The sequence below is a fragment of the Manis javanica genome, chromosome 2, assembly GCF_040802235.1.
Source record: "Manis javanica isolate MJ-LG chromosome 2, MJ_LKY, whole genome shotgun sequence".
Taxonomy (NCBI): domain Eukaryota; kingdom Metazoa; phylum Chordata; class Mammalia; order Pholidota; family Manidae; genus Manis; species Manis javanica.
In genome coordinates this window covers 84,431,960-84,458,417 of record NC_133157.1, presented here as the reverse complement: position 1 = coordinate 84,458,417, position 26,458 = coordinate 84,431,960, and the positions used below count along the sequence as shown (strand labels likewise).

At 45.8% G+C, this 26,458-nt stretch overlaps 1 protein-coding gene across 14 annotated transcripts in view; it reads right to left on the bottom strand.

Annotated features, from left to right (window-relative positions):
* Window positions 1-26,458, bottom strand: part of AOPEP (aminopeptidase O (putative)) — a 340,655-nt gene that overhangs the window by 124,540 nt on the left and 189,657 nt on the right. For 11 of the 14 annotated variants that reach the window (XR_005053840.2, XR_012127791.1, XR_012127790.1 and 8 more), the window contains 3 exons: window positions 25,158-25,264; window positions 6,231-6,333; window positions 5,469-5,576 (listed from right to left, as the gene is read on the bottom strand). Coding sequence is in view for 10 of the 14 variants with exons in the window: in XM_036991161.2 (XP_036847056.2) it covers window positions 5,469-5,576; window positions 6,231-6,333; window positions 25,158-25,264 (318 nt within the window). In the remaining 4 variants the exon portion in view is untranslated. Of the gene's footprint in view, window positions 1-5,468; window positions 5,577-6,230; window positions 6,334-11,385; window positions 15,752-20,183; window positions 20,342-25,157; window positions 25,265-26,458 lie in introns of those variants that run through there. The other 3 variants (XM_073228768.1, XM_073228769.1, XM_073228770.1) reach the window with 3 other exon arrangements.

Below are 26,458 nucleotides of genomic sequence, written 5' to 3'. Positions count from 1 at the left end.
GGACCTTTGTCTAACCCCATATACAAAGGTAAACTCAAAATGGATCACAGACCTGAATGTAAGTCATGAAACCATTAAAGTCTTGGAAAAAAACATAGGCAAAAACCTCTTAGATATAAACATGAATGACCTCTTCTTGAACATATCTCCCCGGGCAAGGAAAACAACAGCAAAAATGAGCAAGTGGGACTACATTAAGCTGAAAAGCTTCTGTACAGGGAAAGACACCATCAATAGAACAAAAAGGAACCCTACAGTATGGGATAATATATTTGAAAATGACAGATCCGATAAAGGCTTGATGTCCAGAATATATAAAGAGCTCACATGCCTCAACAAACAAAAAACAAATAACCCAATTAAAAAATGGGCAGAGGAACTGAACAGACAGTTCTCTAAAAAAGAAGTACAGATGGCCAAGAGACACATGAAAAGATGCTCCACATCGCTAATTATCAGAGAAATGCAAATTAAAACTACAATGAGGTATCACCTCACACCAGTAAGGATAGCTGCCATCCAAAAGACAAACAACAACAAATGTTGGTGAGGCTGTGGAGAAAGGGGAACCCTCCTACATTGCTGGTGGGGGTGGGAATGTAAATTAGTTCAACCATTGTGGAAAGCAGTTTGGAGGTTCATCAAAATGCTCAAAACAGACCTACCATTTGACCCAGGAATTCCACTCCTAGGAATTTACCCTAAGAACGCAGCAATCAAATTTGAGAAAGACAGATGCACCCCTATGTTTATCGCAGCGCTATTTACAATAGCCAAGAATTGGAAGCAACCTAAATGTCCATCGGTAGATGAATGGATAAAGAAGATGTGGTACATAGACACAATGGAATACTACTCAGCCATAAGAAGAGGAAAAATCCTACCATTTGCAGCAACATGGATGGAGCTGGAGAGTATTATGCTCAGTGAAATAAGCCAAGCGGAGAAAGAGAAATACCAAATGATTTCACTCATCTGAGGAGTATAAGAACAAAGGAAAAACTGAAGGAACAAAACAGCAGCAGAATTACAGCACCCAAAAATGGACTAACAGGTACCAAAAGGAAAGGAACTGGGGAGGATGGGTGGGCAGGGGGGGATAAAGGGGGTTAAGAAGAAGGGGGGTATTAAGATTAGCATGCATAGTGGGGGGCGGGAGAAAGGGGAGGGAGGGCTGTACAACACAGAGAGGACAAGTAGTGATTCTACATTTTGTTATGCTGATGGACAGTGACCGTAATGTGGTTTTTAGGGGGGACTTGATATAGGGCCGAGCACAGTAAACATGGTATTCTTCATGTAAGTGTAGATTAAAGATTAAAAAAAAAAATCAGTTCCTGTGTGCTGACCTCCAGTGAGTTCTACACAGTGGTATAGAGGGCATGTCAAAGTGTGGGCAAAGGGTCTGTTTGTTTCTTTGCAGAAGATCAAGGCCTAGCTTGGATACCCAGAAAATGAACTAAGATACGATATGAGGAGGAGCTTCCGGCATCAGCACTCTCTGGAGGACTCGTGCCGGGGGATGATCATCAAAAACCCTCCACAGGGATCCGGGCGATGCTGCGGTTGTGGCTGCATCCACCCTACCGTTTCCTGGACTTGCCATTGGAATGAGGAGGGAGATGTCTAGGCTGGCATGTGCATACAGTGAGACAACGAATTTGACCGGATCTGTACTGTTGGAACTCAATCAGGAGTTGGGAGGGGTGCAAATTGCAGCGCTCCAAAATCTTACGACTATAGACTATCTACGGTTAAAAGAACATATGGGATGTGAACAGATCCCAGAAATGGGTTGCTTTAATTTGTCTGACTTCTCTCAGACTGTTCAAGTACAGTCGGACAATATCCATCATATCATAGACTAATTTTCACAAATGCCTAGGGTGCCTAAATGGTTCTCTTGGCTTCACTGGAGATGGATGGTAATTATAGATTTGCTTTGTTTATATCACCGTATTCCTATTATGTTAATATGTGTGCGTAAGTTAGTAGTTTAAAACCAATACATACTTAAGGTACTCTACAAGAAGATATGTCAAAGAAATCATCAATCCTCCCATGTTTTCTTCCATATGCTACCTCTATAGCTTTTCTTCTTCCTTCCTAATTACAACCCTTAAATAGAATTCGTGCCTCATATCGAATTTACCGAGTATCATAATTCCTCCAGGTGGTAAAGATACCTCGAGACAAGTGCTGGGCATAGAAGCCACAGGGCATAAATCTGCAAAGAAGTAAAAAGCTAACCTTTTCAAACAATATGACTTCTCTCTCACTTACCAACTTTACATTTCCCTGTATGGCCCCGGAAGATGACTGGTTAGCCAGAGACAGGTAAGATTCCTCAAGGGAGGAACAACCTAAGAAAGGCACAGTCGCAGGGGGGCCATCAGGTGAGAAATTGGGGAACAACAGTGGTGAAGCTTAGAACCTCACACCCCCCTGTGTTGAGAGAAAGCTTCTGCATCCATGGATGTTTTATTGCCCTTGTCTAGCTCGGATTAGCACATAGTCTACAGGCACACACCTGATCATCTACAATTGCTGTCTTACAACACTAAACTATGTTTTCTACCTTTATCTTGCATCTACCTACCAGTTTATTAAAAATAAAAATAATAATAAAGGGAGAAATGTGGGATCCACATATAAATCAAGTATAAAAATCAAACGAATATTCATATTTGACCTAATTGTTTATAGTTCATAATGCGTGATCAAAACTGAAAGTTTCTGTGATGAATGCCCTTGTACTGTTCACCATGTAAGAACTTATTCACTATGTAAGAATTCGTTCACCATGTAAGAACTTGTTCGTTATGTTTCAGAAGATTGGAGACTGAAGAGAACTAGGCTTGAGATGGATTAATGACTGTGCATTGAGCATTGACTCCCCTATACAGAATTTTATTGTTGTTAACAACCATTTGATCAATAAATATGAGAGATGCCCTCTCAAAAAAAAAAAAAAACTGAAAAGAGAATCCATAAAATATTTGCAAATTACATTTCTGATAAGGCACTTAAATCTAGAATATACAAAGTACTCTTACAGCTCAAAAATTAAAGACAAACTAAATAAAAATCAGCAAAGGATCTAAGTAGACATTTCTCCAAATAAGATATACAAATGGCTAATAAATGGGAAAAAATGGTCAACGTCTTTAGCTTTCAGAGAATTGCAAATTAGAACCACAAGGAGAAACCACTTCATACCTACTAGATGGCTATTTCCAAGAACACAGAAAACAAGTCCCGGTGAGAGGTGGAGAAACAGGAACCTTTGTGCACTGTCCATGAGACTGAAATGGTGTAGCCACTGTAGTAAAACTTAGGGCAATTCCTCAAAAAATTGAATTACCGTATACTCCAGCAATTCTACTTCTCGGTATATTTCAACTCAAAAGAATTGAAAGCAGGGACTCAGATATTTGTACACTAATGTTCATAGCAGCATTATTCACAGGAGCCATAGGTATAAACAACCCAAGTGTCCATCGATGGATGAACAGATAAACAAAATGTGGTCTATATGTGCAAGGAAATAATGAGTCTTAAAAAGGAAGGAAACTCTGACACAGGCTACAACATGGATGACACTCGAGACATTATGCTCAGTGACATAAGCCAAACATGAAAGGGCAGATATTGTACAATTCCACTTATATGATGTTCCTGTAGCCATCAGACTCGTAGAGACAGAAAGTAGAAAGGTGGGAGCAGGGGCCAGGGGCAGGGAAGAATGTGGAATTAATGTTTAATGGATACAAGATTCAGTTTGGGAAGTTAAAACATTCTGGAAATAGTGGTGGTGACATTGCACAACAACATGAATGTACTTAATGCATTGAAATATACACTTAAAAAATGGCTAACATTGTAAATTTTGTTATTCTACAATTTAAAAAGTAAAATTAAAAAAGGGGAATGAAGTACCGACTTTTGCTACAATGTGAACCTTAAAAACATACTAAATGAAAGAAGCCAGTGACAAAAGGCCACACATTATATAACTCCATTTACATAAAAAAACCAGAATAGACGGCAAATCCATAAAGACAGAAGGCAGCCAGTGGTTGCCTAGGGGTGGGGTCAGGCTGAAATGTGGACTGTGAAATGGAGGAGGGCTTTCTTCTGGGGGTGATGAGACTGTTCTGAAATGAGGGAGCGATGGTTGCATAATCCTGTGAATATATGAAAACCCACTGACTGGTACATTTTAAGAGTGAATTTCACAGTGTGTGAATTATATCTCAATAACGCTATTATGAAAAAATAATAAAGCTACTATTCAACAGAGAGAAACAAAAGAAAATCTGAGCGATTCAGCAGAGGGAGCACCAAGTGTCCTGATGGAAGCTGAAGTCAATCTCGGAAGTCAGTGTAAATGCAAAAACACTCACATAACAGTGCAGGATCTTGGGGAGAAGTGGTTTTAAGCAGTAAGAATTTGGGCTAATCAGACACACATGTAAGACTCTGAGCCAGTGTTCAAATTGCCTTTCCAAGTACGTATTTAGGAAGACCCTCTCTCCCCACAACCAAAAGAATAAAAAGGATGTAGAGATGAGGAATAGTCATCTCTCCTCTTGTTGCACTCATGCTATTTCCTCCACATGGGTTCTGATTACACATGCCCATCCTTAGGTGCAACACTGGACAGTGTGGCTTCCAAACTCCAAATGGGCACAACCATCAAATGTCAAAAACACCCAGCAGTCCATGCTGTGCTGACACTGGGTCTCTGGTTCTCCAGCTCTCAGAGCCCCTCCCTCTTCATTAGCTTTCTTGCTGTATACCGCTCAACCCCACACCTACATAAGCTGACACTATCTTTCTCTGCTGACTGTGTGGCCAGGCTGTTTGAATGTTTCAATGCATCCTGCCATTAATCTATTTGTTTATCAAATGTATATGGGGTCCATACTGTGTGCAACTGTGTATTAAGTGCTGGTGAAAGAAAGAGCATGGTCTGGCCTTGTTGAGCTTACACACAGAATGGAAGATATAGGAAAGAATCAATGGAACCATAAATGAAAATGTACCCATAAATAATGGCAGTGACAGTGAAGGTAACAGAAAGAGCAAAGGGTGGAGAGTAACAGGGCAGATGCATGTCTGCGCAGCTGGGCTGACAGTGACATTCAAGCAGGACAAGAGCACAAGAAGGAGCCAACTCACAAAGACAGCGCCCAGCAGAGGAGCCCGCGTGGTCATTCGCTTTTATTTTTAGGATTCAACTATGCACACTGCTATTACTAGGACTGCTCTAGGTTACAGTCTGTCCCAAATCAACGGGGACATCCCCCTCCAGAAGCACCTCCCTTGTCCACATCACTGACTGGCTGATTTTCCTGTTGCATTAAGCCATAAACCTTTCCATACATTTTAACAGTCACACGACTATTCCTCACAAGCCACACCCACAATCGCATAACATGGACTCATGAAAATGCATAAACTACCTGGGAAAGAATCAACTGCCCGTGAAATGTGTGCACAAATCTTCTTAAAAATGTAAAATAGGTGCCATCTCCAAGTCTTCTGGCAAGGAACCGGAGGAGGAAATAGCCCTAGAAGAAGAAAAGAAAAAGAAGAAAAAAAGATGCCTATCACGGGTTCATCAGAAAAACACAGACACAGTCAATTCTAACTTCCCCACCAGCATTTTATGCACATCCAGAATATTCCATCTGACCCGTCCCAAGCTGCCCTTTATATTCTCAAACCAGTAACGTTGGGGCCTGGGAGTTAGGAACTGACTACTTAGCTCCCAGTTCACCTGCTAATAGCGTCACTCTCTTGTTTTCCCTCGGTTTTCATGAAGCCTGGATATCCATTGTGGCCCAAAAGGGATGAGGGGCTCGGCTCCTCTCTCCCTCAGTGTCCAGAAAAAGGCCTTTACAACTTAAAATACATCCCCATTACTCCCGATTTTTTGCTGAAACCTGAGAGCAATGATAAGATTCTGCTCTTCAGAACTGGCATGAAGCAGGGAGAAGGGAGATGCAGAGCAGGGAGCAGTTCCGCTTCCTTTGATTCATGCCTCACTTTTGGGGCACAGAGTGCTTTAATCACTGGACAGATATCACCCAGTCAAGTGTCACTACTGTGTTGGTGATTCTTTTGTTTGGCCCCAACCATGTTCCTAATTTTCATTGTTTACACAGATGACCTAAAAAGTGCTGCACCCTAACGATCGTTTTCTGCCACTTCAATGCCCTTACCTTCAGATAATGAACCTGCATGAAGACCTTCTCTGGATTAAGCCCATGTCTGATGACAGACGATCCCGAGTCACTCACATGGCCAGTTCTCTCTTTATTAGGTCTAAAATGATGCAGTAAAATTTTCTTTAAGCATATAGCACATTCTTAACTAATTAGACCACAATATCATCTTTCTTCTTACTTTTAGAGTTGCTCAACAGCATCTTAATTCTATTCAATAGTACCAGGTATAATTTAAAACAGTTTACATTATACATTCATATATTGAACAAGGAGGGATTTGTATTTGGGTTGGCAACCTGTGGTTGGCTATTGGCAATATTTTATAGCATCTTATCCAAGATTAAAGCATGCCAGACCCTCAAGGAACCTAACTCCAATATGAATTATTTAAGAACCTATATGCTTTTCTTTGGGTGGAAATGATGGACTAGGAAATGCCATGGAAAATGTAGCCTTACTTGGAAGAGCAAAGAACTTCTTTCTTTTTCAAAAAATCCTGAAAGCCCCAATGTTATCCACTTCTCTTGATTTGCATTTAGTAAGGAAGCCTCCTTTAAGAAATATTTGTACTCTGAAGCCATGTTAGAATCACAAAAACAAAGTTATAGAAGCCTGTGGTTTTAGAACAGATAGGGACATCAGTAATCATATACTTCAACCTCCTCATTTCACAAATGAGGGAAATGGAGGCACTAAGAAATTAAGTCTTCATCCAAGGTCCCACAGCTTTAGATTCATGCTGACATTAGGACTGAAAAATGCCTCCTTGTTATCTATCCAGGTGTGTTCCATTATGTTCTATGGTTTCAGATATTTTTTTAAATTCCTTTAGTAAAAATGTGTTACAGTGAAGCTTCAGCAGCTGGTAAGAGCAAAATCTGTGGGAAGGACTGCAGCTTTTAGCTGTCCTCAAACCAGTCACTTCCTAGACAAATACAGAAGAGCGTGTGTGGGGTAAGGGGAAGCTAAGGGCTGAGACAGCTGTTGGCACAACAGAAAGGAGGGGAATATTTTTAAAGGGTAGTGTGGTGGTGTAAGGAACATGGCCTCTGGAATCTGAGAGATCTAGTGCTGGATCTCAACCCCACATCTTACTGCCTGTCTAGCAGGTGACTTAAATTCTCTAACCTTCAATTTACTCATTTGCAAAATGGGAATAAACCTACCTAGCTTCCCAGGTCCTCTGGGGAATAATTGAAATAAAATATGCAGAGCCCCAAGCAAGGGCTGGGGATACAGAAATGACTCAATGAAGTTTAAAAAACATTCTAAAGTTGTTAGCAATAAGTACTGCTAAATTCAAGTTTGGTCATCTGATGTAGAGGCCATGGATTTCACAGTTCTCCCACTTGATCCCATATGCCCACCGACATAAACGTGTGAGGGTGCTGGATGAATGAAAGTGCTGAGGATGATGCAGCCTGCCAAGTCAGTCCCTCTGCAGTGTGCTGCAGCTGCCAGCAAAGAGGCCTGGTTAAGTCTCTTTCAAATAGTCCAGCACATTGTCCCAGCAGACACTGGGACTGAACCAGCAGCAGGAGAGACGATAGCGACCAGCCACTGGAGCTGGCTGTGTAGATTCCATCTTCCTACCTGATCCCTGATATACCTACATGACCACACTTGCAGCAGTAACTGGTCTCTTTCATCTTCACTTCAGCCTCCATTGAAAAGCAATAGCTTTATTCCTGCCTCAAGTTTGTCCTGGGGTTGAGCATTTCTATAAAGAAAGCCAGGCTGGCTTTGATACCAGAGCCTGGCGGGGAGGAAGGCTTCTGAACTCAAACCAGTTTCCCCAGCCCCAGGACAGAGAGTTGCTGTGAGCTTCTTAGGGCCTGGAGTTCTAAACCGAGACTCCCGGGAGGGAGGAGCGCAGAGGACTGTAAATCTCTCCCAAGCCTGCCTTCCAGGCTCACATTCTTAATGATATCTTTAGTTGGTGCTTTTCGCTTTGCCTAAAAATGTCCTTCCAGAAAGCATCCCTCTCTTATTCTCTTTTCCACCCTCTCCAAATGAAGAAGTGTTCAAGAAAATTCTTTTATGCTGACAGCATCCAAGGCAAACGGACAAGTTCCCCAGAGATTCCTTTTAAAGCAGATATGGTGCTGGAGAGAACAGTGCCCCAGCAAGCTCTTCAAGAAATCAGAGTGAGGGGGTTTTATGAGGAAAAGATGCTCACACAGAGAAGACGAGAGATTTGCGTTTCTGCTCCTCTGGTTCTCCCATGCTGCTTACCCCAGTCTGGGCACAAAGCCAGCAGGGGGTCAGGTAGCTATCAGGACCCACGAGAACAGGTGGGCAAGACAAGGCACCACCCCAAGGGCACAGCCCAAGGTTCCACTAATGGAGCCAAGGAGCAAGCAAAACACGCCTGTAGGGGTGGAGGGCAGATTAATGCCTACCTTTGGGAGGGCATGTTGACAAAGTGGGTTAAAAGCAAGGTTCTGGGATGCTGGGAATGTTCTATATATTGATTGAGTGGTGCTTCACAAACATAAACAGTAAGAACCCATTGAGCCATCTAGAAGTATCTGTGTACTTTAGTGCATATATGTTATATTTCAATTAATAAGTAGAAAAATAGATGCACATGAAACAAAATGGCACACACTTTGTGAGAAAAGGGAATCAGTCTAGACAAGGGGCTTGGCTGTTCATGTGCATAGTCACACGACCAGGATGAACTAAGCCCTCTGCACTTGAGGACCATTGAAATACATTTTTTAAACGGTACCATGAAGGCAGAAGGAACTACGGCAAATACAAGTGGCTCAACCCCATTCTCATCCACCTTCTTCCTTGCCACCTGGACAATTAAATATGAAGTAAGATGCTCACTTCCAAGCGTCCCTGTAGTGCTGCATCCTCAGAAGACAGAGCCCGGCCAGTGAGACAAAGCAGATGTCTGCTGCAGTGGGGGTAAGTTCTGGGAGAGCTTTTGCCTTCCTTTCAAAAGGGGGGAAATATGACTGGTACTGTCCCTCTTTCCCCTAAACATGATGGATGGAGCTGTAGCAGCCACATCGCAATCATGAGGCAGCAAATCAATGAACTGTGGAGACCAGAATGGGATGAAAGAAGATAGTTTTTGAGGCTATCACTCAGCTGCTGGCCAGCCCCAGGCTGTCTCCCTTCAAATTAGATGAGAAGAGTAACCCTCTTTGTTTAAATCAACATTGCTTTCCTATTCCATTAATTGTAGCCAAATCTATTCCTAACAGACGGAGAATAAAGCTAACACTGACAGTTACCCCTTTCTGTTACCCACTATGCAGGTACTCTACCAAGCTCTTCTGACGCATTATATCCTTCTACCCTCCCAAGACTCTGAGGGAGTAAGTTGTACGACTCTGCCCATGTAAAAGGAAAGTGAGGCCTGGAGAAGACCACAAATGTAGTTAGTGACAGAGTTGAGGCTGGAAACTGGGTTCGCAAAACACCGAAGTCCTTGCTGAACTCTGGGGCCTCCCCAAAATCTAGACTCCCATCTTGGTTGTGCCAAATAATAAGTGGAGAAGCTTAAACAAGTTGCTACCTTCCCTGAAGCTCAGCTTCCTCACCTGTAGAGAGCGTGATGAGGCTCAGATAACGTGAAAGCACTCTGTAAACGTAAGCATCTCCTCACATTATACACCAGTGTTTATCTCCTTGGCTCGATACATGGAATGTGACAGATCAAGTTACCAAGGTCGCCTGGGCTTAAACGCCCCTGCTTTCTGTTGTTCCTGGCATGGAATGTAACAACTGAGATTAGCATCACCTTTCCCTTCCTGTCCCTTTCCTACTGCACTCACAGAAGCGAAGTGGACACTGACAAGCTGGCATATGGCAGATACTTGACATACATGATTTGATTTAGAACCAAGCCTCCTGAAGAAAGGGCTGATTCTATAGGACCATCACAAGGGATGTGGGAAAACGCCTCTGAAATGTGCTCAGGTGTGTCAGCTTGGGTCTGAACACCGTCTGCTCTACCACAGCCCAGACGGCCGTCTGCCAGTGCTCCCTGGCTCCGGCTCCTTGGCAGTAAAAGTGAGAGCCACAAAGTATCTTCACCTATAAACTCACTATTGCAATGCTTGAGTCAGGGACTCAGCATCCCAGAAATACAACAGAAAGGGATTAATCGGCATTTCAACACCGTTGTTTATCCATCCCAGCTGCCCCACAAGATTTGACAGTCCAGGAGCAGGGCCTCATTCACCCTGCAATGATGGAGGAAAGGAAATGCCACCTTGTGTAGAAACTGGCCTCACAGTACTGATTTGAGTCCCAAAAGCACAACTGAGGCCTCACAACTGAAGGGAAGCACCACAGCACACTAGTTAAGAGATCAGGTGTGATTCCGGCTCTGTCGCTTAAGTGCCACATGATCCTGAGCCTGTCACGCAACCCCATGAAGTCCAGTTCCTTCCTCTGTAAAAAGGGGACAAGGAGAGCGGCCGCCCACCTCATCAGGCTGCTGCAGCATCTAAACATGCATAGCCAGAGTCCCTCTGGGCATTTGTAAGCACAGTGTACATGTTGCTATTATCATCATAAGGAATTCTGATCAGCTTCAGCAAGTACTAGCTAAACCTTCCTCTGACAGGCAGAGACACTAGAAAGACACCATCCATCGTTAGCTGTGTACGATGTCATCATTGGGGGAAGCTGCACAAGGCACACACAGGAACGCTATTATGGTAACTTCTCACAAGCCTAAAATTATTCCAAAATAAAGTTTTTTCAAAAAGATGGCACATTAATATAACCTTATACCTCCCCTTTTCAAGACCCCTGATTTTGAGTGTAAACCCTTCAGGGGTTGGTCTTTTAGTCTGCTCCTCGGGGGCTTAATCATCAAAAAATAAAAAAAAACAGCACATCTCAGGTGTTACTTAAATTTCTAGTAAGTTCGGTCAGGGCATATTCCTGACACACGGCCCCTAGCCAAACGGACTCCGTGAAATTCTGGGTGAAGAATGGAGGCACAATGACTGAAGGTACAGAAATGTTATATGTCGGGGAAAGAAACAAACCAAAGCTAACCAGAGAGCCAGGAAGCCAGGAAGGCAAGACTTGGGGGTGAGCCGGGGCTGAGGGAGAACGGTCTGCACAACAGGACGCGATGTCTGGAGCACAGGGAAGACCAGTGTTACGAGGTGACGGAAAGGACAGCACTACCTGGCTCCTACTTTACTTCAACTTCCCTGCCGAGGAGAATGATTCTCAGACCTGGCACAGCAGAACAAGCATTAGTCAGTGGCTGTTTCACACACGTGCGCCTGGGCTCCCAGCGGTGGAGGGGTGCCTTCATCCTTTCGGGCGGTTCCAAGTCCAGGCGCGGGTGAGGGATTTGCTGCAGCTCTGAGAGCTCCCACCTGAGATCACAGGCCTCTGGGCAATCAAATCATGGCAACAGCGGGTCAGGGGCTGATGGAGACACACAAATGCTGTTCTGATTTGTAAAGGAAAAGAAGATCGGAGCAGGGGAATAAAATCAGTGGCTGGGTTATTGGTCAGACAGTTTGTCAGTGTTCAGAGGAGAAAATGAGGAAGGAAACCTTAAGGGGGAAGCATGGGATCTCAAGGGCCACTTCCAGAAGTCCCTGTGGGCACAAGGCAGCTTACAGAGTGAATGCGGTGGGCAATGTATGGTGGTGGGTGTATGGCGGTCGTTACATGGCTTCAAAGAAGATTAAACAACAGAACCCCAAGGCTGCTGATTAATTACTTGCTATAACCAAGAGGGAGTCCCATGATTTATTGGTCTAGCAGATTTGCATATGAGGTGAAGCCAGCAGGCTAGCAGCTTGATGGACAGTTAGCACCCACAGTCAAGAGCAGCAACCAAAGGCTGCAATGAGGATCCAACATTAATAAATAATAGTAAGTAAGGAGAAGCAGATTTTAAATTTGGTATATTGTCTGTAAACTCAACATGCAGCAAGAAATGATTGATGCAGCTTCCAAAACAATAAACACTGTGGTAGGTGGGCTCAACGAGAGCAATGAGAATGCAGTGGGCAGTGCTGCGTGAACAGCTGCGGTAAGAGCCAGGGAGCTGGAAGCAGGCTCACCTCTGCTTCACTCCATCCCTGCCACGTACCAGCTGTGCAAATGTGGCCAGCTAAGCACTATCTATGCCTGTTTCCCCAGTCCCAGACAGGAAGGAAGGTGGTACTAGAGGCCATCTTGAGGGTCATTTGCAAGACCGAATGGGATAATACAGAACAGTGTTTGGCACTTGGGAGGTGCTCAATGAATATCACTAAGGAAAAGAAGTGTGTGGGAGTCGCAAGGGCTAGACTGCCATGAGAAGGTGCATAGCACCAGGCTTCAAAATGAAACATGGCATCTATGTGTGTCCAACTCCACCTATGCTGTCCTTGTTCTTATGCACGAGCCAGATCAAAGGAAGCAATGGTCCCCCTGCATTCTTCGCAGGCATATGCCATGCTGTCGCATCTGGGGAAGGCTGCTGTCACCAAAGGGCCAGGTCCGGGAAGGCAAACGTCCCTCCACCCCACAGCACATATGACACGTTTACCAAACCCAGTGACCTTGTGGCAGGGAAAGGAGTGACAGCGGTCTCCAGACAGGGGGTTGGGTGAGAACAAGGTCAGTCCCACGCAGCTCTGCAGGTCAGGGCTAAGGCCCAGGCAGGCCTTGGGGCGAGGCAGTGTCCAGCCCAGTGGGAGGCAGGCCATGCCAGCCAGACCGTGGCAGTGGGAGGCTGCCTACTGGGGAGTGAGGACCGGGTCCAGGAACCACCCAGAGAGTAGCTGAGGCAGAGATATGGACAACTGGGCCAGATCAGTTTAAGGTCTCTTCTGACCCTAACATGCTGAGCTTTTTAGGAGATGAGATAGCCCAGGATATACATCAGCTGCAGCATTTAGAAGTTAGACAGCATCCATCCACTGCTGGGTCCATGGGTAGACAGGCCAAGCAGCACCCACGATGACTTTGATTAAAAATACAAGAGAAAACCCCACCTAAATGAATTAGAGGAACACTAACTAAATTTTTTTCAACCACATATGTTTGGGGATAGACTTCACTTGAGTACAGAATTCAAGCAACACAAGGCTTTCATTATACATCTTACAGTGTTGTGTCCAGGGGGACAGGACAGAGGAAAGAGAGGTGCACATGCAGGACACCCAACTGGTGTCCTCATAAGCCAGGTTAATAAGGGCCTCTCACTCTGCTCAGGCTAAGGGGAAAATAATGAAAAGCAGGCTGTCAGTCTGCTCCCCACATTCAGAACACAGGAATACAGGGAACCTGAACAGTACAGGATGCCACAGCAAAAAGGGTAACAATAAAACACTTACTGTACTGTGTCAGAAAACCCCCGAACAAGGCAAATGAGACAAACATGGGCTTCCTTTTATAGGGGGAGCTAGAAGCACGTTGTGAACACCATGAACACGCGTGGTGCAGTGCGCCCAGATATGCAGGGATCGCTCCATCTCAGGACTCAGGGAGGCGCAGATGGTGTGGGGGAGGGAGGACTTTTCCCTCCTCAGTGGAGAACAGCGCGGCGCTAGGGGGCGGAAGGTTTGCCTTTGAAGCCCAACATGCACCAGGATGTAAAACAGGAGTGGAAGTTGGAGAGCAGCTCTCTCTCTTCAGTCTCAGGGCAACTGCATACCACTTAGGCCTTATATTTAACATGCTGTGTGCCAACGGTGATGGTAGGACCATTCACCACAGCATGGATTGTGAAAGCAAATAGCTAAGAAATCACCAAATGTCCAGTGGTTAACTAGGACGTTCATATCCTGGAATATGCGGCAGCAGTTAAAAAAAGTCCTACATATGTCAATAACAGAAGAGTCAGGATCATATTATTAAGAGAAAAATGGAAGGTACAGCATGAGGTGGAAATAGTTAACACACACGCTTATGTCATGCAAGGAACACTTTCTCGAAACTGAAGCACCTCTATCTGGGGTGATTACACCACAGACACTATGGAGGCGTCCTCCTGGCCCCCAGCACTGGAAGCGGCTCCTCAGGTCTTGACCAGCTGCCTCCCATTCATCTCCCCTTCAGACAGTTGCTGGTCAACCCCACAAAGGTATGGTGATATGATGAGAAGTGAAAAAAGAGCCAATGACTACATCAATCCCTCTCTTTAAAAAATATTCAGATATAATTCATATGTCACAAAACTTACCACTTAAAAAAATGTAGAACTCAGCAGCTTTTAGTGTATCCATAAGGCTGTGCAACCACCACCAATACCTGACTCCAGAGCATCCTCATTGCCCCAGAAGAAACCCCACACCCACTGGCAGATGCCTTCCATTTTCCCCACCCCAGCCCAACTACCGTTCATCTACCCTCATCTCTATGGATTTGCCTATTCTGGGTATTTCAGATACAAGTAATCATACGGTGTGTGGCCTTTGACCTCTGACTTTTTTCATTTAGCAGAGTTTTCAAGATTTGTTCATTTTCATAGCACGTATCAGTACTTCATTCCTTTTTATGGCTGATTAATAGCCCATTGTATGAATATAACACACAATTGCTGGGTTGTATGGCAACTCGATGTTTAACATTCTGAGGATCTGATACCAGGTTGCTTTCTATAGGAGCTGCACCATTTTATACCCCCACCAATGGCATGAGCACTCTGTTGTTCTCCATATCCTCTCTGACTCCGGTTCTTACCGGTCTTTTCCACTACAGCCATCCTGGCAGGCTTGCAGTGCTTTCTCACTGAGGTTTTAATTGGCATTTCCCTGATAGCTGATAATGCCAATTATCTCTGTGTTTATTTTGGCCACTTGTTTATCTTCTTTGGGGAAATGTCTCTTTAGATCTTTTGCCCATTTTTTTAATTGGGTTGTCTTTTTATTGTTGAGTTGTAAGAGATCTTTACATCCACATATATCCTGAAGACCAGTTCCTAAGACGTGTGATTTGCAAATATTTTCTCCCATGCTCTGGGTTGTCTTTTTCACTTTCTTGTTGGAGTCCTCTGAAACACAAAGATTTTTATTTTGGTGAAGTTCAACTCTGTGACTTTTTGGTTACCTGTGCTGTAGGTATCATATCTAAGAAATGGTTGCCTAATCTGAGGTCATGAAAATATATACCTGTTTTTTTTTTCTAACAGTTTCATAGTTTTCACTCTTACATTCAGGTCTTTGATCCATGCTGAGTTAATTTTTGCATGTGGTATGAAACACAGGGTCTAACTTCATTCTTCTGCATGTGGGTGTCCAGTTGTTCTAGCACCATTTGTTGAAAGACTATTCTTTCCCCCATTGAAGGATCCTGGAACACTTGTCAAAAACTGACCATAGACAGATGGTTTGTTTCTAGACTGCATTTTATTCCACTGACCCTCTGACAGTCTCTGTGTCAGTACCATACTGTCTTCACTACTGTAGCTTTGTAGTAAGTACTGAACTGAGAAGTGTGAGCCCTTGATTTGTTCTTCTTTAAGATTGCTTTGGCTATTCTGAATCCTTTGAGTTTCCATATGAATTGTAGGATCAATTTGTCCATTTCTGGAAAAAAAAAAAAAAAGGCAACCAAAACTTTGACAAGGATTATATTAGATCCATAGATCAGTTTAGGGAGTATTTTACTATCTTAATAATCTAAGTCTTCCGATTCATGAACACAGATGTTTTCCTACTTATCTGGTTCCTCTTCAGTTTCTTTCAACAATACTTCATAGTTTCCTGGATATGTGTTGCAACTCTTTAAAATATTTTTTCCTGAGTATTTTGTCATTTTTGAAGTTGTTATAAATGAATTTATTTTATTTTCATTTTTAGATTATTTATAGCTCGTGCTTAGAAATGTAAGAGTTTTGTATATTGATCTTGTATCCTGCAACCTTACTGAACTTATTAGTTCTAACAGTTTTGGGGGAGAGGATTCCTTAGGATCTTCTATATAGAAGATCATGTCATCTGCAAAAAGAGAGAGTTTTACCTCTTCTCAACCTGGATGCCTTTTAGTTTAGTTTTTTGCCTAACTGTCTTAGCTAGAACCTCCAGTACAATGTCAAGCAGAAGAACCATCTCTTTTATTTCCTCTCCTCAAACATTGACTTGAAAGAAGGAGAAACTGTAAAACTAGCAGGATACTCTCCTTTCGTGTCTTTGCAGCAGGTCCAAATATAGTTTCTCTCAGCCATCTGAGTCAAAACTATTGGCCAAAACACAAACTAAACTGGTGGTGGTGTGAGTGTGTTACAGGAGAGGAGTGGTTCTGGGAGTAAGCAAATACTTTGTAGAATAAAATCTGTCTAGGATTACATGAGAAGGCACTCACTGGGTGAGCATTACTGAATTGGAAACTGAGATTCATTAGCCAAAGTGTAATATGCAAAGTGCCAGGATGGGCTGAGCACATGAGATGGACTCAGAGGATGGGCTAAATAAAAGTGAACTATTGTATGGGGGGGTACTTGGGGTAGGGGAGAGTCTAGTAAACATAATGTTCTTCATGTAATTGTAGATTAATGATAACAAAATTTTTTTTAAATGCTACGCTAAAAAAAATGAACTATTGTAGACTGGTTTATATATACGAAATGTTTTTTAGGTAAATACTTCCTAGGCAAATAGTGTTCTGATGAATCAGGGCCACATACAGGAGTAGTATATAGGAGAAGTATATAGGAGAAGTATATAGGAGAAGAATAAGATTTACTTTTTGAAGGAGTCAGAAGAAAATGCTAGCAGTGATGATCTTAGGGTGAGGACAACCGTGATAGCGATGCAATTTTCTATCTTTCTAAAATTCTGAGTTTTCTTACTATGTACTTTTATTAACAAGAACAAAAAAAAACAAAAACAAAAAAGCCCAACCATGGTTAAGTAAGCAGTGATTATGAACCTCTTTACTTCTTGTGTTTTTCTGTTATTAAAAAAAAAAAGACTAAATGTTACTGCAAAAAGGGCACACCATGAACAGTAACTATGTAATTAGGGGCCTATCAAGGAGAAATCTATCCCACCCTTAGAAATAATTGAGTGATGAGTAACCACGGAATGTTCTAGAAAAATGGAAGAGGGTTATTTGAGTTCAAATATACAGGACATGTCTGTCATCTTTGCTGGGTAGAAGAAGTGAGAGCTCAGGGTGTCCCTCCAACAGGAAACAGGAACTGAGTGGGCAGCTCAGGGGGGTGGAACTGGCCTTTGAAACAGGAAAGGGCAGAGTTTGTTTCTGGCTGGCTGAGAGCCCTGCAGTTTCCAGAAAATGCTGGCACAGGTATAGTGCCTCCTGTCACGGTAGGAACCACCTGCACAGCGAGCTTGCAGCTGTGTGTGGTTTAATAAAGAAAACTAAACAAGACGAAAGAGGTAGAGGGGATCCTGGGCCTGATGGATGGTGGCTGGAGGGCAGGAAGTACACGATCTAGACATCCAGACACAGAGACCTTTGGAAGTGCACAGGCTAGAGCCAGTGGCCGTAGCTGAGGAAAAGGCTCTCGAAGGGCTTCGTGGCAACAACTTGTTTCCTCTCAGGGCTGTGGGAGGCCCTCCTGCAGTGGCCAGGGCTGCTGTACAGAGTGGAGCCAGAGGGGACACCAGGGTGGCCCTTAGGTAGAGATCAGATGAGAAGTAGGTTCCAGGGTATGAGGAGTCCTTTTGTCTTAGAAGCACTGCCAAGTTAATTCTTAACCTCAAGCTATTAGTTTCAACATCTTTGTTTAACCTTCAGATTTTTTTGGGGGGATTGTTTTTGCTTTTAATCCCATCATTTCATTTGTAACCAGGCATTTTTGCAATGTTTTGAAGCGTCCTCTTAACTTAATAGTGAAATTAACTTCTTGAACATTCCAGCCAACTGTCAGTTTGTCAGAAGGCAAGTTAGGTGTTCCCAGGCTCTGACTGGTAAGAGACAGGAGCACAGTGCCTCTGTGGTCACCAGCAGAAGGCGGCAGCCGTGGAAGAAGAGCAAGGAGCCGGGATAAGACAGAGAACAAGGAGGCCTGGCTACAGGCTGTACCCCTGTGCCCTCTGCCATTTGTTGGGCCAACATTTACCAGGTGCCAGAGCATCTAGATGACAGCATCTAACATGTGCTAAGCATTTACTATAGGCAGGACTATAGGAAATTGACAACATTCAGCCATTTTAGAGCCACCAAAATGGCAATTTCCTATGATCAGCTTAACACATGTTCTAAATGATTTGCACATATTCACTGCATTTATTCGACACACTCACCTATAAAGTAGAACCTTGTGTGTTATTTTCCCCATTCTTATGGTGAGGAAACTAAAGCTCAGGGTGCTTGCTAACTCTCTCAAGGTCACATAGTCAGGATGAGACTCAAATTCAGGCAATTTGGCTTCCACGTTTGCTCTTAAAAGCTCTGTACTCCCCTCCCAGGGTGAACCCAAAACCTAACAAGCTCTGGAGAAACCTCTAGGCCTGCGTCCTCAGGTGTTGTTTCTCTTAAATGAGGCAGAACCGACCAGACCTTGGTCAAGAAGAAACTGGACTGTTGCCTTTCACTTTGTTCAAAGTCATAACAAACTTCACAAAGCCCACATATTCAACCAGTTCCTTCAATGGGTCAAACCTTTTCTGCAATCAGAGAAAGCTTTGTATCACATTGTGGATAAAGTGAAGGTTCCTATGGCCAAGATTCTCACACAGCCTTGGTCAGCTAGCTCACTGAACACATGTGGGTCATACGTTGCTATTGACTCTATATAAAGAGCTCAAACCAGTGCTCTGGGCAACACAGTGGCACGGCTGCATGGCTGCCACACAGCTGCAGGAGAGCAGACACAAGACTGGAGTGGTGGCGGTGCTGAGGACAGAGACTGAGATGGCTGCAGAGGTGGAGAGGCCCAGAGACAGAGACCGGCTTGCTGCGTGCAGACTAGCTCTGAGTGGATGGGATTCTAGCGATTGACCTGCCACCATGGGAATAAAGTTGGATATAAACCCTTTCACCCTAAGAATGTTCCATTGTTATTTTTCTGTCTCATTGAATTGATACCAAACTTGACTGGGGCTGAAACCTATTGGCAAGACACACATTATTAGAGCCTTCTTTGAAGCTGTACTGACATTTCAATCAGTTTGAATAGCCCCAAATGGGTGACTCACTTACTCCGAGCCTGCACAACCAAGAAGAGCATGCCAAGCCCCCTCAACCAAAGCGGCCACCTAGTTCTACCTGGCCGCTAGACTCTGTCTGTGATCATGTGTTATCCCACAGGCTGGGTAATGTTTCCAGAACTCCATTTTCATGATATCATCTTGGAAGAGAAAAGGGCTCCCCACTGCCTAGATGGTCACATGCAAACTGGCAAATTCGGCAACTAAAGATCTCTGTCACCTAAAGATCTCCGTCACTTGGCCTGTCCTTCCCTGGTTCACCTTCAGTCTTAGGGTTCTTACTGGCTCTCTCTCCAGTACACCCTTCTCACTGAAAGCCTGTCTCCACACTCAGCTCACTGTTTATGCCTGCCAGCTTTGCTCCCCGAGTTCCCTTCCCTCCAGCTCTCCGTGGTCTCAGTGTTGTCTTTCCTACCATCCCAACTCAGCTTCACACCCATCCCAGGGCCCTTCTCACTAAGCCTACAAATATTAAGCTCCCAGCTCTGGGAGCTCTGAGGATGCAACCCAGGATCTGTCTGCCTTCCAGCTCCGCAGAGGCAGGCAGATGATGATCAAGCCCAAGAAGGAGATAGAGGAGGGACACCAACGGGGACAAGCAGAGCCCAAAGAGGGGCTGCCACGCAAGCTGATGATAGAAATTCCTGGAAGGGAAGAGTTATCAACTGTACCAAACAAAGCAGAAGAGTCCAATAAGATAAGAACTGTAATATGTGTACTTATAATACAAGCCCAGCGATCCTAGGGCACAATGACCTGAGAGCAGTTTCCCAAGACCATGGTCCAAATCCCTTCTTCCCCACAGACAGAGGGTTTTAAAGCTCACGTGTGTGTGTGTATTCTGGGATCCGCATCAAGGCAGCTCCACCTCTGAACTGGAAATGTGTCCTCAGCTGCAGCAGGACTGATGGGTTCCCACTTGGGCATCAGAGGTCAGGGTAGATGTGGCTGGTGGTTTATTAACAGGATTGAAGAGAAAGATGGCTGTGCTCATAGTTTTCTCTGTAGGGCAGGAGGCAAGAGGAGGGAGAGCAGGAAGGTGTGAAACAAGCACTGGAGGAGATGGGGAGGGAGCTGCCCAGGGAAGGCAAAAGGCTCCTCCGCAGTCCGGCCCCTGCGGAGGAAGGAAGGGCGGGAGCAGTGCAGAGCCGCTGGGCTGGAGGCAGGTGCCAGGCGACCACGGAGTCTTGGAGCTGGGGGTGGCTGCGAGGTCCTCAAGGGTCAGAAATAAAAATTCTGGGAGAAACTTTAGAAGGGAAAACTTCCTGTATGCTAGGGGAGACTGACACATGGACTTTTACTTTAGCAGGTCTTACTGTTTGAATGGGACATTCAGCGCTGAGGCGAACTCCCAGACCCGACCACGAGGGCAGGCACATTACATATTGGCTGCAGACAGCATTACATACTTTGGGGTTTCCCCTATTACTTTGCGGGATGTTTTTGTGACTGGGGGTGAGGCAGTCATGAGGAAGGTAGGAGAAGATGTCTGTGTTTCTCTAGAATCCTACTGACAGCGGAGGCAGCAGCTAGGAGAAAGAGCCACATCAGACGCGGGGCCTGTCAGCGCCTCCTCAACGTGATGTATTTCACTGCTCTTCTCAGCATGAGCTTGACTTTAATGATGAATCCAGAAAAAGGGGGAAGTGATAATAAATCACAAACAATAAAAACCTACAGATTTCTTCTGACCCCAGCAGTATAGCTCTTCCAACCCCACCGGCCTGTCAGAGTGCTAATTGAAAGCACTTAGAGAAAATGCCCGAACCCAGTCGTGCCCTAGGGACAAGAGGCACAGAAGGCTTTCTGAAGCCCTTAGCAACTTCCTCAGCAGGAGCTGTGACTGTGCTCCAGTCAAGAGGGAGCTGCTAGGCCGGGGTGGGTGGGAACAACAGGGGAGCTGGGGGTGGCTGCAGCAGGCACGCAGAGTAGCAGGGCCACAAGGTCGGGCTTCAGGCTTCACCCGCGTGGTCAGCCCAGGGCTGATGAGAGGGGAGGGGACCTGGAGAAAGACACTGGGGTCTCGTATTATCTTTAATAATTAACAAAAGAGAAAAGGCATGAGTCAGTAACGTGAGCCCTTTGAAGCTATGAGCAAATTGCCATGCCTCAAGAGCCTGCAGCCACATTACAGGCTCCCCAGCCACAAGCCCAAGAAGGTTAGGAAAACACAGGCACTTCCGTGACCAAATGAACCTTACAACCAAGACAATCTAAGACACATCTGATGGGAGCCACAATGCCAGACAGAAGGCCACACTGGAGGCCCGGATGGAAACGGTGCTTATAAACTGCTCATGAAACTAGCAAGTCAGAGACAAATACAATCTTAGTTTTTCTCTCCTCACTTTGGTAATAACCAACACAATGTTGAGGTTTCTTTTTTCCCCCCAATATCTACTGAAATGACCAAACACATGCTCACATATAAACTGATAAACATGTTGGTCCAGGGATACTTTTTTAACCTGACCCTCCTGTCCTTCCACAGGTCAAAATACCTGGAGCATTTTTTTTTAATGCAACTAAATGCTGTACCAAGTTGCTAGAAGGTGGGAGACAGACGGTGTGGGAAAGGGGATTGTTACTGTGTGACCTTGGACACCTCAGCCGGTGTTTCTGAGTGGCAAGTCATCACAAAAAGATGTTATGTGAAGCAGCCGGCCAGAAGCTGGGGAGGAGCTGGCAGCGAAGTAGAAGGAAATCAAGGCGAGTGTGACGCACAGAAGCCAGGAGAGGAAAGTGCTTTTAGGAGGGAAGGGGCAGCCAACTACGTTAAAAGCTGCCGCAGAGATGACCAAGAGAAGGGAACCGTCAAGACACAAACCGAGGCTTCTAAACTGCTCTTGGCTCATGTCAAGACCATGGGGTATCTTCAAAAAAAAAAGACAGCATCTTTGATCACTAGACTGTTTTAAGAGACTTCTTTCCAAAGGTCTTATTTGCATAATAAAATAAAGTAAAATATGAGAACACATTTTGACAACTCATTTGTAAGTAATATCTTTTTTTGCAGTAATTTCTAGGTTTTCTGTGCCTGTTTAAGGGAGAATCCTAAGGGACAAGAGTAAGCTAAACTTAGACTATATCATTCAGGGCAGTTTCAGAAATATTTCCTCTTCATTGTAAGTGCATCTGATAATAATATTTTCCATAGTGATGTGCAACAAATCTTTCAAATGCAGTCATTTCATGGTTAGCCTAAACATAGGCAAACACAATTTCTGAATACTAAGAAAAAGAAAAACAAATGCCATAATAAGCTTTTGAGCACAAAGGTCTAAAAATAGCGTATTCTTTCTCCCAGCCCCACACACAAAGGGGAAACTCTTAGCCTTCAGAAGCTGGTTTGATCACAGCTTGATGGAGTCTGGAGGTAAGGCTCTCCTCAGTGGGTTCTGACTGCCCAGTAGGCAACCTTCCTGCCTATAAGTTGGGGATACATCCCATCAGCCAATGATCATGAAGATGTGCTCACACCACCAGGGACTATGGTCACGTAGAACTGGAGGCCTCAGAGGTGCTTAGAGACTTGGAGGCTGGACAAAGGGAGCCCTGAGAGGGGAGGGGTTGGCACAATTATACAATTACAGTGTTTGCACGTAAACATGCTGCTATGTCCACCACCTTCACCTTCAAACAACCCTGCTGGACCCTCATGTGCAACCCCTCTTAGCTCAGCTTCTCAAAGTGCCCCCAACTGTCTCTGCTTCCCAACCTGCCATTCATTCTTTTATACCCTTCTATCTCTACAGGCCTCCTTCTCTACAGCTCATGAATAAATGCATGAATGTCATGGTTACCAACACCCTTCCTGTGGGCCAACCCAAAGGCCACTCCTCCCCCACTCTTGTACACAGCCCCCAGTGGTGTCCAACAGCCCACCCCACCTTCCTGACCCCATTCTCCCCCAGCTTCCGTGCCCCTCCCACCCACCAGTGTCAGGGTTTTCTCCACACTGAGTTCCCAGCTCCTCAGCCGGCTCTCCATCTTCCTCCCGGCCTCTCCTCTCGCTTTCCTCTCTCCCTGGTGATTTCAATGTGCTCAGAAATTTAAGTATTTATAGGCTGAATGATCCAATCTGTCCCATGAGCTCCTGATTTGTAGACCTCACAGAATCTCAATATTGGGTATCTATTTGGCATCTCAAACTTAACAAGCCTGCAAAACTGGAAATCTTTGTTTTTCCCTCCAAAATCTGCTCTTCTCAAAATCTTTGCTGTCTCACCAAATAGCATTGCCATCTACCCACCTGCTCAAGTCAAAAGCCTAGAAGTCATTCTGGGCACTCTCACTGCCCTCTTTCCACACTTAACCAAAAACCTGCCAGTTCTACTGCGCAAACATGTCTCCAGTAAGTCTGCCTCTTGTGTCTGTCACTGCCACCACCAGGACCTCTTGCATGAGTACTGCGACAGCCTAGCCCTTCTCTCCTTGCTTTCCATCTGTGGCCCGTGGTCCGTCCCCACCACAGCTAGAGCAGCACTGCAAAAACACCAGACAGGTCCCGATGCCTCCTTGCTGAAGGCCCTGGGGCAGCTTCCTCTGCACTTGGAGTAAGACTGCTGACCTGGTTCCTGCCTGCCTCTCTCCCTCTGTCTGCCGAGCACCAGTACGCCAAGCCCTTTCCCTCCTCAGGGCCATGGTGGTTCTCAGAGAGGCCGGTCCTTGGGCCACTTCCCACCACCTGTAACTAGCCGGAAGCACAGCAGAGCCACGCTAGGCGGGCGCTCTGTGATGGCCCATGCCATCCATGCTGGTCACTTACAGCCGTCTCACTGTCGCATGGAGAGAAGAGTGAATGGGTCGGGGGGCACTGGGAGGGGAAGCCAGGGGGCCATGACAGAGGGCTCTCGGCCAGGGGAGGCGCGGCTGTGCCACCCACAGCGCTGCATAAAGGTACCAGCCAGCCTCCCTTGGGTCAGGCTGGGCTCTGCTAACCTCAGATGTCAGCCCCAGCGGGCAGGCAGTCCTGCAGAGTGGGCTATCTACTTAAAAACAAATAAGCATGAAGCCGTTTCTTTCATGCAGGCAGGCTCCTGTCCACGAGGCACACGGCCTTCAGGACTGCCATCTAAGGGCAACAATTCCTGGATAGCCGCCTCCCCACCTGTGTGACTGCAGACACCACACACTAGTCAAGTGGGGGCGGGATGAGGGTTTCTGTCGCCATTGCTATCACGGCCTTCCTGCGGCCTGGGCTCTAGGTTTCAGATAAACAACTATGTGGCGAACGGAAGACAAGGAGCAAAGCAGAGGGACAAAACCAGACAAATGACAGGAGTAACCCTCCCTGTGCTGCAGGACTCACTCTGAAAACTAGTAGGAGCTGAGCTAGCACCCCCCACCCCCCCAACCCCGAAGCACAGCGCAGCCTCCTGCTGGGACCCTCCCAACAGAAGGCCCACCGACACATCTGTTCCTACTAACACTTAGAAAGCAGTATTTTCCTAAGGGTTTTTTTTCTTTGGGCTTTACATGGTTACTGTCTGCCAGGCTACCAAATCCCACCTTCTTCAAGTCCAAAGCCACCACACAAACTATTAGAACTCCCAGTGAAGAACCTGCTCTGGGAAATGACCTTGTGCTAGTTTTTCCTGAATAGAGACACCAGGGAAACGTCAGAAGGCAAACCAAGACCCACACCCTGAAAGGTTTAAAACATAACAATAATATCCATCCTTGGGGAATGAGCAACTGAGCCCAGTTTAATGTGGAAAGGAACAGCAGATTCCACAAGTGGCCGGGATCGGGATGCTCGTAAAGGGAAAGCGTGGGAGGGAGAAGATGAGAGATAAATAGGTCACTGGGGTTTTACCTCAACACCTGCATCCCCTCGGGGGAGTTCTGCACCTCGTCCTGGAGGCGACGCCAGTGTAGACAAGCCCTCAGCTCCTGATGCTCCTGGGCCTTGTGGGCGGCCAGCTGCTTGGGCCACAGACACACAAACACATATGCACAAAACATGGTCACTACTGTCTCAGTGCAGGGTCAGAAACCCCGGGTGAAGTGCCTTCTTGGTTTCCAGGGACTGGCTCAGACAGCCTCCCTGCTGACCCTGGTGCCCCATCAGAAAAGTCAAAGGGCCAAAGAAGCCCAGCTGCTCAGCTCTGGTGCTGGTGGTGGAGCTGGGCCTGTGTGGGAGGCACCCCCTAGTCCCAGAGCCCACCCCACAAACACACACCTGGCCTCGAGAGAGCCAGCTTCCCTAGGGGCCCATGGCCAGTCTGATTCCAGCCACTCCTTTCCGTCTTTGTCTCTCGCACAGAGTGGAAAGGTCTCCTCCATTTTCCTTCCACTTTCTCCGGCTCTCAGTTCAGTTTACAGTGGAGCCTCCTGGAAGAGCTCACCGCCTGGCCTCCTTCTGGGGCTGGGGAGGCCAGGGCACACCGCCCTGCTGCTCAGAATCGGCAGCTGCTGCTCGGTGTGCTCATGACACCTCATGGCTATGATCTCCGGAAGGGAGGGCCGCAGACACCCATTGGTAGGGAAATGTCAGTACCTGCCAGTCTCTGTGAATTAAAGGCCCCTAATCATTCATTCAGCAAATTCTTGCTTAGTGTCTGCCATTATGGACACAGGTCCTGCCTTGAGGAGCCCAGGAAGACAGCTAAGAACACTAACCATCCGAGTGCGGCAAAGATAGCAGTGAAGGAGGAATTGGATGCCCCTGGGGAGCCAGGGTCCTCAGAGGCTTTCCCAAGGAGGTGGTGAAGCCTGAGCCAGTCCCCAGCCGGGTAAAAGGGGGCTTCAAGAAGTGGGAAGGCATGTGCAAGGCTTGTGGGGCCTGGAAAGGGTGGGATGTGTTCAGAGGATGACAAGGGCATGCTCAGGCCCAGAGCAGGCTGCCATCTGGACAGACAAGCTACCAAGCAGCTGGCAGAGGCCAGATGATAAACAGCCTCTGTGCGCCTTGTCAGGGCCTTACTTGCGCCTGCCCCCCTAATTCAGGTTGAACCCTAAGTCCCCTGTGACTGTTTGGAGGTGGGACTTTTAAGGAGGGAATGATGGTTGAATGAGGTCATGAGGGTGGGGCCCTGATTTGACAGGACTGGTGTCCTCATCAGAGGAATAGGCAACAGAGCTTGCTCTCCCTGTGTGTACAGGTGAGAAGCCAGA